At 34.8% G+C, this 18,479-nt stretch overlaps 1 protein-coding gene across 1 annotated transcript; it reads left to right on the forward strand.

Annotated features, from left to right (window-relative positions):
- Positions 1 to 306: 306 nt before the first annotated feature.
- LOC127465892 (dynein axonemal heavy chain 5-like) lies at positions 307 to 18,367 on the forward strand (the record flags this gene model as incomplete). The annotated part of the gene is made up of 13 exons (XM_051776426.1): positions 307 to 414; positions 1,139 to 1,261; positions 3,080 to 3,295; positions 6,061 to 6,168; positions 6,875 to 6,960; positions 7,744 to 8,065; positions 10,620 to 10,826; positions 12,493 to 12,664; positions 13,897 to 14,042; positions 16,131 to 16,293; positions 16,787 to 17,029; positions 17,890 to 18,080; positions 18,162 to 18,367. Coding segments are annotated over 13 exons (2,202 nt in total), but the record flags the coding sequence as incomplete, so codon positions are not given.
- Between the last annotated feature and the right edge of the window lie 112 nt (positions 18,368 to 18,479).

An 18,479-nucleotide genomic window follows, 5' to 3' on the forward strand; every position in this document is an offset into this window, starting at 1 on the left:
AAATTTAGCAACTGAGCATACAAACATACTTTTTTTGTGAAAAAAGGGGTTCTTTTGAAGAGGCCTTTGCCTCCATCCAGATATCACTCACTGATCAGAATTCTTCCAGCCAAGACTCAGAATTAAATTGTAGAGCTTGGGGAGTGAAGTAGGATAGGCAGCTCTGCAGGAGAGGCCTACGGAGACAGAGGCAGAACCATTCTGAAGACCATGTTTAGAACACTCCTGCATTTGCTATTTAGGTGTTGAGCTAATGTGTGGTAATAGAGGTACTGAGCAGAGTTCAGACTGTGTGTTTCTTTCCAGGTGTCCATGGTGGATGCAATTCCAGGACTCATAAATACAATTAAAATGATTCAGAGTATCTCTCAGTATTACAACACATCTGAAAAGATCTCCTCACTGTTTGTGAAGGTAGGTGCTGAACCTGAAAGGAAATCTTCATGGATTGTTTTCTATGTTGTTCCTTGAGTGAGAGAGAAAACACAAAGGGACCAAGTAACTGGAGAGGCAACACATCAGTCAATTTAATGCTGCTTTTTGAACGTATAGAGACTTGGAAACAGTGATAAACTACTTCAGATTTAGGACTTATTCTACTGCCTGTAATTTGGAATTGTAAGAACTTTTTCAGACTTAAATGTCACCCCTCATGTGAATAGATGGAGTAACTTTTTGTTACGAGTTTTACCTGTTATGAACGGGGTTTTTTTGTGGACCCAGTTATATTAAATTCACATTGCCCTTAAACCTCTATATGTTTGCATAAAGAAGGAAATGGAGATGGAAGGACAACCTATTCTTTAAAGTCTATAGTCTTATGGGCCCTTGATTTTACCTTTGCTTTCAGAAGAGGCAAAGTCTTAAGACTTTGTAACCCTCAATGCCATTTCAAGTTTAGTACAATGTGTTTAGGTTTAGGATAAGCATAGATAATCAACAACATTTTGATGGTGTCACATTCTGGAGGCTAGGTGTTGCAAAGAGTGTCATCAGTTAATGGGACTGGTATTTCGTATTGCTTTTTTTCAGCCTTTAGGCTGGTGGAGTCAGAGGAGTGTGGTGAGACTGAGAGAATGGCAAGATCTGCTTTGTCTTGAAATGTTTTTTTTTTTCACAAAGTTAAAACTGCTTTTAGGTGACCAATCAGATGATCACAGCTTGTAAATCTTACATTGCAAACAATGATACAACCACTATCTGGAATCAACCTCAGGAGAGAGTTATGGAAAAGCTACAAGCAGCTATTAGACTTAAACAGGTAGGTGGGAAGAGCATATGGAAAACAGAATATATGGGGATATTTAGGAGGACCTGAATAGGAAAACTTTTTTTTATATGAGGAAGCAATATATTAGTGAAGGAACATGAAGCAACTGAAAAATATCCTTTGAAACTGGAATGTTTATACTAGAGCTAACAGGGAATTTAGTCTGGTGTCTGTTGATGTTCTGGAAGCAGAACGTTGATGTTCAGTCTAGCTTAACTATGCTTTTCATAAGAGCATTGTTTGGATTTTTATGCCTGTATTTCTCTAGAAAGTTTTTTCTCACAGTTGTGGAGGAATATGCAACAGAAATGAAACCAGAGGGAGTTATTGAACTAGATGTGTTCAAAGACTTGTGGACAAGTATGCATTTAGAAAGGGCAATTTACTGAACTGAGAAGAATTCAGCTGTTCAGTTTGTGTGGACTTGTTAGGAAGATAGCCTTTATTTTTTTTTTAATACACTTCTGTGACCATTTTTGAATTTTATTTTTCTTTCTTCCCTTTAAAGTACAGTATATTATAGGATAATTCAGCTTGGAAGGGTCCTCAGCAGATATCTAGTTAAACCTTTGGCCCAAAGCAAAAGCAGGGGTAGCTATGAGATCAAATGTGGTTGCCCAGTCCCTCATCCAGTCCTGTGTTGAAGTTCTTCAAGGAGGGAGAGACTGCACAGCCTTTCTTGGCAACGTTGCACTGTTTGACTGTCCTTAGGGTGAAAGATTCTTTCCTCACATCCCATCAGAACATCATCTGTTTCAGTTTGTGTCCTTTCCCTCTTCGCTTCTGCCCATGCGTTACTGTGAAGAAGAACCTGCCTCTGTCTTTTTGATAACCTCCCTTTACATATTGGGAGCTTCATATTAGGCTTTCTCCATTATTATTTTTTGATTCTTTAAGATATGTTGGAAGATTAGAACTTTATCCCAACAACTTCTGAAGCAACAAATCTTGCATACTTCTAGCACACTTTAGTGTAAATTTTTATGACATCTTACCATCAGCAATGAGTACTAAATTTATATATTTCTATAAACATATATCAAATTATTCAGTTGCTGCATTAAAATATGTTGAAAGATTAGTTTTTTTATTTGAGTCTCATCAGTTCCAGAAGCTTGCAGAAAATGAATAGATTAAAACATAAAATTTTAATCAGTAACAACTTCGGAAAGTGTGAACCCTTTGTACTGATATCTCCAAGTGCGGTTTTTCATACATAAATGTGATAATGAACATTATATTATAAAGAAAACTACTATTGAAAGAAACCATTTCAAGCAAATCTGTTGACTATTTGACTTTGGGAAGAATATAATTTTAACATGTTAGGAGTAAGGTTTGTGCCCAGTTAAGAAAGCAGAATGAAAACTGGAAGCTGCTATGGAGCAGCATTCTAACGTTAGAAGGGCTTTTGTTCTTGAAAGTGACTTTTGAATCATGATTACTCAGTAAAAAATCAACACACAATCATTTTCAGTCTCTGAAAACTGAAATTTGTATTGTCATCTTGGTTATCCAGTAAACACATCAAGACCTGCTATAAAATAGCATGAACAGAATTTCATGCCAGCTAAGGAAGTGTACAAATACATATTTGTGTAGTTCATTCATTTGATGAAATGTGTTGCTGGGTTAGTTTTCAGAGACAAATTCTGTTACTGTCTTTATAGTGTTCATGATTGTTTGTTGATGAAACTTCTACTTGCTATCAAGTGAGGATACTACCTCTCTCTGTAAATTTTGTTCTAGCTAAAGACAATGCCTTTTGATATATGCTTAACATTTTTCTTTTAAATTCTTTATTTTAAGGAGTATCAAAATTGCTTTCGCAAGATAAAAGAAAATTTGGAACAAAATCCAGCTGAAAGACAATTTGATTTTAGTGAGATATATATATTTGGAAAATTTGAAACCTTTCATCGTCGTCTGATAAAGATAATAGATATTTTCAATACTATGAAAACCTACTCAGTTCTACAGGAATCTAAGATAGAGGGATTGGAAGGAATGATCACAAAATATGAGGTACACAGTAAATTTTGGATGTCATGTCAGTCTAACTTGAACCTTAAAAAATAAATAATTATGAAAATGAGAAATGGTTACCAAGAGAAAAATTAACTCTGAAATTGTGCTTAAATTACTGGGTAATAGCAATTTAAATATGTGATTGCTGGGGAAGTGAACAGACAAAGTGAAAAAGGTCCAACTCAACATGTGAAAGAGCTATGCTAAAATCAAAGTTGACTGAAAAAAGTAGTAAGATGGGGGGACTTTGTAACGAGTAATTGGAGTCATGGTTTCATGCTATGATCAGGAGAAAAATTGAGAAGTCCAACATTTCGAATGTTAGGCTAGCTGGGACCAGAATTGCAGACTGTCTTCATTTCTTGCCCATTATTCTAGGAGTAGCTGATCAGTGTCTGCCACCGAGGCTGGCTCCATTGCCATGCTGGTTGATGCTGCAAATTTTCCTTGCAGCTTGGGGTTAAAGCAGCCACATTTCTGTGCTGCATAAATACAAACAAATAGAACTTTGATTTCTTGAAAGAAGAAATGAAAAGAGAACTAAAACAAATAACATCCCCCCCCAAAAAAAACCAACCAAAACTTTGGACTCTTAGATTTAATTTGTTTCACTAGAGAAATAGTAAGCTCAATTCCAGCAAAAGAGATTATTAAGTTTACTTAAAACCTGTATTCTAGGTCTAGATCTAGAGTACAATCATCAACTTTGCGTTTTATGAGGGAAGAATGATTTAATTCACAAATGGCTATTTTTAGTGTGTGGGAGAAAGAGAAAGGACTTAGCTGATTTGCACTGGAAAGCTCTTCAAGTTTAGGCTTTTTTCTTTTGTAACAGTAAAATCCCTTTTCTTGTTAGCATTACTATGCAGTTTTCTTTTCTGATCCTTTTTTCTTTTTATAGAAGCGGGACTTGAACAACAAGGAGCTCTTCTAAGAATATAGATGTGCTAAATCATGTTCTTTTCTTCCTTCTTTCTGACATGACTTTCTTTTCTAACAAGTAGAGTCTTCCCTGCTTTTACTGAGCGTGAGTTAGCTTACTTTATTGCATATCTTTATCAGTGCAGCATCATAATTGTGGCACCTTTAATTAGAATAAATCAGAAGTATTCAATGTGTGGACGTTGTAGATTGCTTTTAGAGATCACATGTGATGCAGTGGCAGTACAGGCAAATGTGGCATTCTAGTTTGCTTTAACCTGTCCTTTACCTTTTTGTTATGGCCATGAGTCAATCACTTTGCTTTAGTTAAATAACTACATGGTAAAATCTGAGCATTCCATGGCCCTTCCTAATTCGATTTACTCCCTCTTGCACTTCTCAGGTTTGGGTTCATTCATCCTTCACAGTAGCCAGTTTTCTGCTTTGTTCTCTTCTGTAGTCTTCTGAGAGTTAACCAGGGCACAGCTGAAAGCATAACTTGGTCAAAGAGTTTTCCATGTGGGCAGGACAGGTGTGGACTGGTCTGAATTTTGCTTCCAAGAACTGCTCTCTAAAGCTGTGCCACCAGGCTTCTCAGCAACTCAGGTTGCTGAGAATTTCCAGATCATGCAATGAAGGTACTATTTTGATAGGCTGGAACACAGGAATCTCATTTATTTGAGGCATTTGTATTTGAAAAGCTGCCTGTGACCATTAGCCCAGATTGTGCTGCAGACTGCAAATTCTATACAAGATACACCTCATTATCCATGGCAGCACCCAAACCTGAAGTAAGAACTTTGTGTGAAACCCAGCTACTCTGAAGTCAGTTTCTTTTGGGGAGGAGGATAAAGGGAAATTATATATGCTTAGGTAAAAAATGTTACATAGAATGTTCTGGATAGTATTATATAGAAAAATAAAAAAAAAAAAAAAAAAAAAAAAAAAAAAAATAAAAAAACAAAAATAAAAAAAAAAAAAAAAAAAATAAGAAGGGCAGAAAAGTGATCGTACTTTTTTTTTACAGTGACAAAACTGAGGTACTAAAGTATTTGATGCAGACTGTAGCTATAGTTACGTGACTTGAAAATTTTTAGAAAGTTCTTATTTTGCAGTTCTTGTCCATATCTAGGATTTGTTAGAGGAAAATATGGAATTTTTATTTACAGCAATGCAATAAAACTTAAGTTCAGTTGACATGATAAAATGGTGAAAGTCTGCTTTGGTGAGAATATGCTGAGCTTTGTGGTTGTACTGTGGTGAACTACTAGGATGTTGAACAGTAGTTAATCATTAGAAATCCTTTGACTGTGTGTACAGCTCAAGGGAGATGCTGATTAAGAGGTACTTTCATTTGAGTGGACAGCAGCTGTGTAAGAGAAGCCAGGAATACTAAGTCCTAGGCTGGTGATGTGCTGCATCTTATTGTGACTTTTGAATAGTCTGTTTATCTATGAAATCAGTTGTTTTAATGACATGGAAAATAATAATGTGAAAATTTTTTCTGTGTTTAAATAGAAATCAACATCTGCATGAGAGAATGTTTAATAGGTAACAAATGTCTTTGATGAAAAGTTAGAGTCTGAGTTTTCTGTCATTTCTAATTGACTTCAAACAGAAGTAAATAATACAATGAAATTCATATAACCATTACACCAACTTGTTTCCTGCAAATATATCATTCAAGTGGTTTGCTTATATTGTTCAGCAAATACTGACAGCTAATAGCAAAGGTAAAATATGAGCGTTCACATCCAGCTGTGCTAAATATTTTGTTGTGTTAAGTCTCTTTGATAAGAAAAATTTTTATGATAACTTTCTTTTTCTGTGAAACTGTTTAGAGCATTGTTGACAACATCAAGAGTAAGCATTACAATTTTTTGGATCAACGGAAGACTGATTTTGACCAAGACTATGAAGAGTTTTGCAGAGAGATAAATGATCTTCATGTAGGTTTTATGATTCAAATACAAATTTAATTTACTGATGAATCCTTATGAAAACCAAAATATCTTTGTGTGAGTTACCACCAAACAAATTATACAAATCTCAAAGTTTATATTTCGGAATTGAAAAATTATTCTAATGTATCTCCACTTTAAAGCTTCCTTTTATTATCTTTCAGACTAGTTTCATGGAATAGGCCATTGAGGGCCTCCAACAAAAGGATTTTTCATTAGTGTATGCTAGCAAGAGTAATGTGAAAATGTCTGATTTCACTGAGTGAATGGGAGCATATTACAAATAAGTCAGATAATTAACTTTCCCATAATTCTGAAATCACAAGCTGGTGGAAGGAAAAGGTATCTGTAGAAAAAAATATAAATTAAATGTGTGTCTTGCTTTGGCTGCCAGAGAGGTGAGCAAGCATTCTTTTGAGGCCTCTCAGCATGGTGAAACATTGGGTACAAAAGCTTTTATTGGTTGCACAGCTACAGAGGGAACAAGGAAAGAAAATACCTCAAAAACTGACTGTGTTTTGTCTAATTATTGTGGGAAGAAAGAAAGGCAAAATTAATACTTATTGAGAATAGTTTCACATAAAAAAATAGCTTCTAATATATTGCATAATAAATCCTGTCAAATAATACCTGGCATATTTGATGTGTGTGCCTTATGGACTTCTCTGATGTAGAATTATTTGCTCTTCTTCAGGATCAATTAAGGATTTTCATGGACATCACCTTGGAAAATATTTTGAACACTCAAAGGGCACTGAGTATGTTGCAGAAATTTGAAAGGTACTATGTCCTGTCTAGATTGCTAAAACTCTGCCAGGCAATGAAAATGAGACATTGAGGATGGTGGAAAGTGAGGGGAGCAGAGCAGGAGGCATCTCCTTAAATACGAACAAAACCAACTCAACCTCTTCTCACTCAACTCTTCAACTCTGTTGAGGGTTGCCTTTTCAGTGGTTTGAATGAATAACAGCCATATTTTTTTGTATCAGAAAATTAGAACTGTAAGTGGACTTTGAAGTTCATCTTTCAAAATTAGCATCAGTATAGGAATACTTTGTGTCTGTTAGCATATTTGCCTTAGCTTTTTACTTGAACAATGACATTAATTTGTTACCACAGTGCTGCTAGGAGAGAGAAAAATGCTTCTGTTAGGAAACAGTGAAATTTGTCTTGATAAATTAACATTGTTGAAAAGCAGCCTTGCTCTTTATTCTGTCAGTTCTTTTATTATAATGTGTTTAATGGAATAGACTGCTAGTGGTGAATTGGTTACAGTTTGCTGCACATAATTTCAGCCCAGTGTTTGAAAACAGTGACAAAACAGAAAATGTGTAGGCTTACTTGGAAAGTTTTATCATCTGGTGTAAATCTTGGTTGTTTGGAATCAGGTTGTGCCAGCATTTGTTCAAACTGAAAACTGCTGCTAAAGTGGTTATAGAGTTATAAAGTAGTTATAAAGTAGCATGCAAGGGAATCTGGAACAACTGTATTTTCCAACCATGCATTAGAAGATTTCAGAAGGGTTGAAAGAATTTTTTTCATGATTATTATTTTTCTAAGCAGACTACAAATTCCAAATCTTGGCATCGATGAAAAGTATCAGAAAATATTTCAAAACTATGGCCATGACATCGAAACAGTCTGTAAGATCTACAGCAGGCACAAGCAGGACCCTCCACTGGCTCGTAATCTGCCTCCAATAGCTGGTAAGATCTTGTGGGCACGCCATCTATTCCATAGGATCCAAGAGCCCATGGAGACTTTCCAAAGGCGCCCAGCAGTTCTGCAAACACCAGATGGCAAGCGCATAATCCGCAGCTACAACAAAGTAGCAAAAGTTCTTATGAAATTTGAGGTGATTTACCACAAGGAATGGCTTCAGCAGGTAAGAGAGTTGATTTTGATTAGGATATTAAAAAAAAACCAAAACAAACCCAAACCCCAAAAGGCGGTGGATTTTTTTTTTGGTAGAGTAATAACATCCTACTTTACAGACCAGGTTGGATTCCCATCATTTCAGGCCTTAGTGAAATGCTGGGTTACAGCAGTGTGAAGGAATGTCTGGTTAATGGCAGTAATCAGGTGTGCTAAACTTTAGTCTTAGGATGACTCTTAAGTGACAGATGGAATAAGAAAAGGCACTTTATAAGAAAGTGTTCCTATTAAGAAATAGGGCCTGTAGCACTTGTAGCTTAATTTGGGAACAACTGAAAGACCTTCATTATAACTAAGAAGTTAGAAAGTAAAATATTTATGATGGAAATGTATAATGAACATTCAGTGGTAGGCTTAGCTGCCTCTCCGTCTCTACCATGTTCTTCTGACTCTGATACAAGATCATTGTGTGTGGGGTGAAGAGTTTTCTGACACATACTGTGCCTTGATGGAGCTGTCAAGCACATTTGCCTTTCATCTTTTGCAAAATGACTATAACGTCTAAGGCACCTGAACTGATACCTTTTTTTATGAGGTCTGAGTAATCAGTGATTCAATCGTTACCTGTGCTAAAAGTAACTGTCTGGTTTTTCCAATAGCAGAATCAAATCATGCTTGGCAGCCATATAAATTTGCTAAGCCTGTTGCAACACTATACTCATTAGGTGGGAAAAAAGGTGGGATCACAATTTCAAATTTTGAAACGTATACATGTGGAAATATATGAAAAGTATATCCACTTTAAGATCAATTCACTTGTCTACCAGGTACGGCAGGAAAATGTGACTATTGATCAGTAGTCTTGACTCTCGAGGAAACGAGTGCAGACGGGTGTGGACATGAGTGTCACAGAACACAAGGTGGAGCTCCTGCTCTACTCCTGAACAAAAGCAAAACGAGAGGGGGAGAAGTGTCCTGTAGGGAACACAAATGGAACAGAAATAGGGCGGTAGCTCCTCCTACTTTTTATTCTTCCGTACAGTGTACATAGTTAAGCGAAGTGGCACTTTCTGATGTTTCCAAACATTTTTCCCTCCTTTTGTCTGTTTGTTACTGGATTACCTTGTTTATCCAGGTTTTTGTTGTTGTTATTGTTTTTTAAATAGCATAAGATTTAAGGCCATTATTTTTGTGCTATAGCAAATGATGTTCAACTTGGATGTATTAAAATAATACAATACCTAGAAGTGTGAAAGTTACTATAATTCTTCAGCAGTGTAAGATTCATGCCTTCAATGTACCCTTTATTTCCATTACCAATTTCTGCTACCTTAATGATGTAAATTACCTGAGGAAAAAATACATAAACAGGAGAGGAAGAGCTGATAGTGGGAATAATGGGTCTGAAGTCCAAAAAAGAGTGCAGTAAGATTTTCTGTTGAACTTTGCAGAAAAAATTGAGCTTCTATCTAAGGGAGTTGTGCTTTTTTTTCTGAGACTAGTGGGTAGAGCATGAAAACTTCACTGCCAAAACATGGTTACATGATTTCTTGAAAAATGTTGTGTAAAATGTCTTGATAATACATAATACTGCTGAAATAAGCAGTATAGTCCTCTGTAGTTTAGACATTGAAAGGCAGTGCGAATTTTCTGTGTTCATAAAAAAAAGAAAGTACACTGAAAGATATCAATGGGTTTTGAAACTATTGCCTAAAACGAAGTTCCATTTCAATGTAATGTGATACATGAAATTTGAGGAGTGAATAAAGAACAATAAAATTACGTTGCCAAAAGGACAGTAGGAAGATAGGAATAGCAGCAGAGTTTTTAGTGTAGGAAAGATTTCCCTGCCTAAGGCAGGACTTCTTCCTGCTATCAGCTAAATTTTTCATGTGTCATGGTCTTATGAATGCTCTCCCTTCTCACATAGAGAACAAATGGTATTCTAACATTTAAATCAGGCAGTTAAACCAATTGCATGATTAGGCTTTCCTTTTAAGTATTAAAAACCCACAAACTATAATAAACATTAATTTTTATCTTTTAAAAGATTTGCTTAGAGGTTGGATATAATTAGGAGTGCCATTAAAATTGGAGTGTGATTAGGTACTGGAAAACAAGCAAAAGGAGAAGTGGGGATAAGTTTATTCAAAAGATATATGAAGAAGTTATCCAAGAACACTTCCGTTCATTTAGAAGGTTGAGTGCAACCTCACTGTAGAATGTGTAATAAGTTCTAAGGAGAGGAGAGTTCAGATTTAAGATAGTTGAAGAAAGAAAGTCTGTAACTCTGATTTGGTTTTGGACTGTGGAATGCAGCTTATGATATCCAAGAACAAATGAAAAAATATCTGTCAGATAAAGATCAGTTATGTTGTTAAGCATTTGATTAGATATAGATATAGATTGTGTTAATAAGTTTTTGTTGTGGATTCATACCATATCAATCCCTATTGTCAGCAATACTGGATTTTACTATCTGCCAAAGTGATATTTATGTCCAGACCAAAGTATTTTGTTGTAGTGACTTGTCTGATCATGAATGATGACTTTGTTTCCTGCAGATTGAATTAATTAAAAGAGGACTTCAGGCAACTCTTTTGGTAAAAGCTCCAGAAACAGGAGAATTATTTGTGAATTTTGACCCTCAAATATTAACTTTAATCAGAGAAACAGATTGCATGGCTCACATGTGCCTTGAAATACCACCATTTGCAAGTATTATTCAACATCAGAGAGACTGGTATAAGAAGATTGTCAACAATTTGCACGTGGGTTTATTTTAGTTATTTTATGTATGTGTAGCATAGATTAAGATGTCTAGGTTCTATATATATGGAAGAGGAAAAATGAAGATCTCAACTATTATGCAATAAGAAAACATTGACAGATCTATTTTTTCATTTGTATGATTGTCCTGAGGGACTTTTAAAAAGAATTTCTGGCCTTTATGCTCTCTGTGAAGTCACTTCTCAGATGCATGTATTTAGGGAAGCTCTGCAGAGTTTGGGAGAGAGATGAGGATGGGAAGGAAAGGGGACTTACAAGATGCCTCATGCTGTTGCCTGCTTCCTAAATGATAAGCAATTTATCTCTCATCCAATAGTGAAGTCAACATTGGACAGACTTTGTTTTGAGAGGATAACTGGGAGGGAGGAACAGTAAAGGTAAACAGTAAAAGTGTAAAACATCCAGCAAGGAGCAGCTTTGTTCTGGCACCAGTATTTTTCACAGATGTCTGTGGAATACTTTAAAAAAGAGAAGCCAAAACTTCCCTTTCTCTTATGTAAATCCTTTGGATCGTTTTGTCTGCTTATAAACAGAAGGTTCTTGATGACTCTAGATGGAAATTCAAAGATAGGTGTCCAGAAAACTATTACTTTAAAGGATTACTTGATTCTGAAATGAAAAAAATCATATTAAGTCATAAAGTTATTGCAAAACATGTGAAACCAGATCAACGGGTTAAAGATGCATTAGAAAGTGAATGGTATATTAAAGTTCTGGTAAGGCTGGTCTTATTAGAACTGCTGAAAAGTTCACTTAGGTGTACTTTTTTAATTGGGCTTTTTCTTTCCTGTAACACCTGTTTAGAGACTGTAATTTGCAACCTTTTTCTGTCTCATGATTTAAGCCCAATAGGAAGCCAAGCATCACACAGGTGCTCTGTTACTCCCCTCAGTGGGATGGGGGACACAATCCGAAGGTTAAAAGAGAAAACGTGTAAATTGAGATAAAGACAATTTAATAGGGAAGGCAAAAACTGCATGCACAAGGAAAGCAAAATAAGGAATTAATTTACTAATTCCCATTGGCAGACTGGTGTTTAACCATCTCTGGGAAACAAGGAGATATCACAGCTACTTGGAAAAGCAAACACCGTAGCTCTGAATGTCCCACTCCCTCCTTCTTTCCCCAGCTTTTATTTTTAAGCATGATGCTGTAAATATGAGATAACCCTTTAGTCAGTTGGGGTCAGCTGTCCTGACTGTGTTCCTTTCCAACTTCTGGTGTGTCCCCAGTCACCAACAGGGTAGTTAAGCAGAAAAGGCCTCAATGCTGTACAGGCACCGTTCAGCAATAGCCAAAACATCAGTGTGTTATTAACACTGTTTTGGTGACAAATGTAAAACATGGCATCATGTGAGCCACTGTGAAAGAAATTAATTCCATCTCAACTAAAGCCAGTGCAATCAATCTATGAAGATTGATTTTTATGTGAAGTAATACTTGCATTAATATAAAGAGCAACAAAGAGTAAACTTCTGCCAAAAAATTATGAAAACCTTTCCTAAACAACTAATTATCGTTTCCTAAAAATTTCAGTAATGTACATCCTGGTGAACTGTCTTAGTTTAAGTTCTCACATATATGTGTATGTGAAAAGATTCAAAACAGTGTATATTAACTAATGTTTTTATTCTCTGTTTATTTCAGGTGATGCTAGCAGAATACAAAAGAATTAAACTGAAAATACAACACCCTATTGAACAACTGATGGTTCCTCAATTAGCAAATATAGATGATGCTATCAAGCCAGGTCTAATGTTACTGACCTGGACATCCTTGAATATTGAGAAATACATTAATACAGTTTTTTACAAGCTAGGTAGGTCATTTTAACCTCTCCTGTACTGCAGGAAACCTCTGTTTTATAACACCATCTTCTTCTTGTCTCACGTTTGTCAAATTTTTACCAACATGGATGGGATGGCAGTTAGGATTATACAAAGCATAAAGTAGTGTGCAAAAGGTTCTTTGTATTCTGAATTCAAGGAATTATAGCTACTTTTTAAAAGAGCTCCTGGGTTTCAGGCTTTTCCTAGTCTCACCTTTTTGTTTCTATAATGTACAAAACAATTTCTCACAGAATAATACCGCAACTCAGTTGGCACTGTCATTGCTCAACAGCATTTCATATTAATCTTTTGGTTTTTTAACATCTTTAAAAAGATGTTTTTATCTTTAAAACTAATGTGCACTTGGACAGCAGCTTTAGGAAACAGGTAAACTTGTAGTCTTTTTGAAAGATTTATCACAGGTTTGCACTGAGATGTGTATTGTTGCTTAAGATACCAGATTCCTTTTGTTTCAGCTTAATTACTAGATCAAACAGATTTTGTTTTTTGAAATTACATAAGCAGTTAGAGAAGGAATTTTCTTTAGTTGAAATGGTAAATTAAAATGCATTTTGGATGCTAACCTTACATTATGCTCAATTTAATTTTGAATAATACAAGTAGTTTGAGTCTGGAACAGGGACCTTTCTGCTATTTCAATTTCAGCATTGAGAGCATATTGCTATTAAACTGTGAAAATTCTAGTGATTGGTTTTTGTTAACTATTATTTGACTTCTAATGTTTGTTTGAAGCATAGAGATTTTACTTGCCAAAAGTTTCTGTTACTAGTAGGTTCTCCAAGTGATAACTGGTTCAAGCTATAGGACAAGATGAAATATTCTTAGCCCTCAATTAAATGTATTTGTACTTGAAATACATATACTTTAAAATTATTCATATATATTTGTATAATAAAATAATTACATGTATATTAAATAATATATTATAATGATATTATTATTATTTATATACTATTATAGTTACCTTTAGCATATAGATAGCATATGCTAGGTAAGCATATGTTATGCAAAAAGACAATTATGATTTCTGTAGTGAAACTCACCGTAAAAGTTTAGATGTTTGAAGTAAACTGGTTAAGGTGTAGAATTCGTATAGAATTGAGTATGGTAGTTTATTGAAGTAAAAATTTAAACAGGACTCTAGAAAGACTATTTTTTCAAACTTTTAAGCTTGCCTTGAATCTTCTGTTTGCTTCAAAAGCTGGGCTGGAGTTATTGCTTGATCGAGTGAATGACTTGGTTGAATTTCGTATTGATGCTGTCCTTCAAGAAATGAATAGAGTGCCACTCTGTAAGTTGCCAGAAGAGGAACCACTGAGCTGTGAGGAATTTCTCCAAAAGACTAAGGTTATTAGAAAAAAAATTCATAAAGAAGAGTTTAATGACTTTGAATTATGCTATGAGATAAAAAATGTTGAATGCAGAATTAATGAAGTGTGCATGGGATATGCATAGAAATCCCTGCTTGCTTGGCTGGGACCTTAAAAAGGAACAAAAGTACCAAATGCAAAGAGGCCTGAGCTGAGATGTTCTTTTCCGAGCTTCTTAATGTCAAACCAACTACTGTATGATGTTTCTTTTATGCTTTGATATCATTAGAATGTTTTACCTCTGTGACAGTATCTTTTTTTTCATTGTTCCTTGTTAGTGCCTTTAAATAAGGCACTGATGCCTGAAGAGAGTACATATTATGGAAATGATTGTGTCCTGAGTATCTTTGTTAATCTCAAGCTATCCTGAGTTGGTAATGCTGTGTGTAAAATATATGCAGAAGTACCTGGGTGAAGGTGTTCTGTGAAGAGCCCCTTCCTGCACCCCATCAAAATACTTTTATGTTGAGGAAAATTAGCTGTAAGCATGTAAATTGTTAGTTAGAAAGTTGATTAAGGTCATAATAAAATTGAATGTCAGAATTATTTCATGAGGCAATAGTGTGATATTCTGGCATTTTAGGGTATAATGTCTAATGTGTTTTCTCCTGAAATAAACTTTGTTTTGAAAAAGATTTTAGAAAGTCATGTAGGTAAACCCCATCCCTGGTCTCTGGTAGCACTAAATACTACAAATGAAAGTTTTGCTTTTCTTAGTGTATTTAACTATTTAGTCTTATTTCTTTTGGCCCCTGTAACAGTTCACCTTGTTGTTAAATACAAAGTAAAATTTTAGATAATATTATATGGAATTAATGGTTGGTTGTAAACCTCGTGGTTGTTTGTGTTGATCCTGCCGCTCCTGATTGGGCAGCTACTGAAATGTATATTCACTAGAGTAAAAACATGTGACAGTGAGCACAAAAACTTCTTTGCACTCTATGATAGCTTGAAAACTTGAACTGCTACATGGCAATTACACCACCACAACAGCCAACTGATTTGAGTTAGCAGAGTAAGTGGTGTATGAACCCCAGGTACAGGTACAATGAAAACAGTAACCACGTTTTTCAGCTGTTTGTAGTTTTTAATTAGAAGGGACTAGAAATAAGTTCTATCACCTAAAATGTGTCTTTAAATTTCTAAAGAAATTACTGCAACAAAAATAGTTATCCAGTGGAAAAATTCCAGACTACTTTGTTTAGAGATTGCTGTGATATTGCAAATCAGATCTGCTTTCTCTCTTGGCTAGACAGAATCATAATAAGAAAGGTCAAAGATTGTGTCATAAAATTTGGAAATGACTGAAACTTCTAAATGGCTCAATTTTTCCAATTAGTGATTTTTAATTAAACAAAGGTAGCCAGGTTTGATTAGGCTGAAAGAAATATAAGATAACAGAGAAGAAAAAAATTAAATGGCCATTATAGTTAAAAATTATAGTTAGCTGAAGCATACTTGATCAATTTTTACCATAAGTATTAAAGAAAAAAGATGCACAATACTTCAATAGGTTTCTGAATTTTATTAAATCTCATTCTTTGATTCCTTCTCTCTCCAGTTAGTAATTTTTTTGATTTTTTCTAGTATTAAATACAGCTTTTATAGGTTTTATCTCCTATCTAGATGTAAATGGGAGCTGTGATTGGCTAATACTCATTATGGTACAGCCAATTAATGTAAAATAGCAATGATTAAAAGAAATCTTAAATCTTCCATGTCTACACTGGAAAGTTAAGAAAATTAAGAAACACTTTTGGGAGCCTTTTAGTGGAACTAGGCTTTATAAACATTGATTCATGACATTAACTGTGGATGAATGATGTGATTTAGGGAAAAAACCAAAGCAATTTTGAAAGACAATTATGATGTTTTGTTTGGCACATCACAGAATCCAACACTAAATAGTTTGGAACAAATCAATTTAAAAATAATGTTGTATATTGATCTGGTTTTTCACAAATCCTAGGCTTTGACATTTGTGTTCATAAAGGCTGCTATGACTGTGAAATTGGCATAAGAACTGTGAAGATAAGAGCATATCTTTGTTTTGCTTTGATAACAGGAGCTCTGTGTAAAAGGTTCTCAGTCTTTACATTTGAAAAGCTCGCTGGTGGAAGCTGCTGCTAATGATCTGATTGACATGTTACTTGACACCGAGGTACAGATCAGTAAAGAAGATGAGAGGTCACTTGTACCTAGTGGTGAAAAAAAGCTCAAAAATACAGGTAAGAAGATTATATTGAAGATGGGTGCTTGTGTTTCTTTTTCATGATGACATTATGTGAAGGGGGATATTGTAGCTTAGTTGACTGAAGTCCTGAAGAGTATCTAATGTCTAAAGACTTTTCTTTGAATTTGCCTGGGAAACGCATCACTTAACAATCATTTATTATCTGCAAAATAGGTTAATATTATTAATCTAACTTGCATGTTGAAATGTTAATGCCATAGGAGCAACTATTTACAGGCCTTGGTTAATTGCTGCACTTCCTAGAGAGAGAGTATAAGAAATAGTGTCTGAATTTTAGTGAGTCATGCCAGTTTCTACTGAGTAGAGAAGGTGGATAGAAGTAAAAGGACTGTTACATTCAGGTACAGATTACAAATGCATCATTCTGCACTTTTTAAAAATAATTTTGGACCCCTGTGGAGGTGATGCTATATTGTGTTTTCAAGTCCCTTAAGTCAATTTAACTAACTAAATTTATGATGTTTTAGCAACAGAAGAGGAAAGAAGATCAAAAAGCTTGAATTTCTCCCAAAATTCCAGTGAGATATGGGCTGACCTGTCTCCTACAGCCAAAAGGAAGAGAATGGATTTAGAAAAGTTAGAGGAAGAAGCCAATGAACTGCTTTCTTACTTCAATAATCGTAATATTGATGCCCTTTTGAAAGTAATTCGAAACACTCTGGAGACCCTGCGCAAGCGCATCCATACATCTTCCACAATCAACTTCCTAGGTGTCCATATTGCAGTACATTGCTTTTCTAGGCTATAAAAAGAAATATGTAAATTTAATCTCTCATAGTTGTATAAAAAGAGTCAGGAGTGTAAAAGAGGGTAAAACAAAGGGAGTTTGGTTAAGCTTTTTTGTTAAATTGCTATCATTGTATATTTCCCAAAAAATTTTTCTTTTCCTGTGGCAGTAGGAATGTGTCATTACAATGCTCTGACTGTACTGTTCTTAGTCAATGCTCTTAGCACTAACTGTACTGTTCTGAAGCTGGCTATTTTATTTGGAGCTGGACTTGATAAGTGTTTGATCTTGGCTTTACATAAAACTGTATTAAAAAAAACAATAGAGAAGGAGGTGTGTTCTCTTTCTCTTATTAATTACCTTCTGATATTTCTAAACACAGTGATGGAACACTTTTGAAGTGTTTTATTGTTACATTCCTTTAAGAAACAAAAATAAAGGCAATTGTGTTTGGTTTCTATAGCATATAAGACATACAGTATTATGAGGTTCTAAGGAGGTTTTGTGCCCAATGTAATATTCTAACTGGGATTACAAGCCAGATAACAGAATTGTCTGCTAAACAGAGTTTAGCTGCAAAGAACAAGTTGAAGAGGAGCTTCATGGAGATAAATAGATTGGCACTTGGTTTTTTTGTGCTGCTGTAGAGTTTAGCAATACATCTTATAAGTTACTGAGGAATATTTTTTCCCTTAAGAAATTACACTCAACGCTAGGATATATATATATATATATATGTTGTTTTATATCAATACAATGTCTATTTTGATGTCTTGAAAAAAAATATGAACAACCTTTTTTGTTTTGTTTTTTTTTTTTCTTCTGTTTTTATCTTGCATTTAGAAAATCAAAGTGCTTCTAAGCAGAAAAAAGGTGCTTGTCCTATGATTAGGACTAGTATTAACTTATCTATCCCTAATATCATCATGACACCCTCTTTGGATGAGGTACAGCAGATGCTTAATAAAGCTGTAAATAGTATTGTGAAAGTAATGAAAGGAGTTGGGCAGTGGAGTAAGGAGAGAAGATCCAAGGTTTGTGTCTTTAACAGCCTTACTTAAAACTAATGTTTCAAAACTGCTGCAAACAGAAAATAAATATTATTTCTTCCTCAGAAGAAAATGTTAGAGAGAAAAGTTGCTGTGTTGCGGTGTGAGAGCAGAGACAGCGATTCTGATGATGGAATGAAAGAGACTGGAAAAAAACACATCCATGGTAATGATAAACTCTGACATTATTAAATTTGAATGTTAGGTAAATGTGATTTATAGAGAATATGTTGAAGGATAGTAATTACAAAATACATCAAAATCTTCATAGATTTTAAACTGCCTCAGAGAAGATATCTCTTCGTGATTAGAAACCAGGTTTGCCACTTGTCCTTGTGTGGCTTTGAGTTAAGGGATTTTTTTGTGCTTCTTGGAGAGTTGTAC

The sequence above is a fragment of the Manacus candei genome, unplaced genomic scaffold (assembly GCF_025592945.1).
Source record: "Manacus candei isolate 608988 ecotype Guabito, Panama unplaced genomic scaffold, ASM2559294v1 h1tg000519l, whole genome shotgun sequence".
Lineage (NCBI taxonomy): Eukaryota > Metazoa > Chordata > Aves > Passeriformes > Pipridae > Manacus > Manacus candei.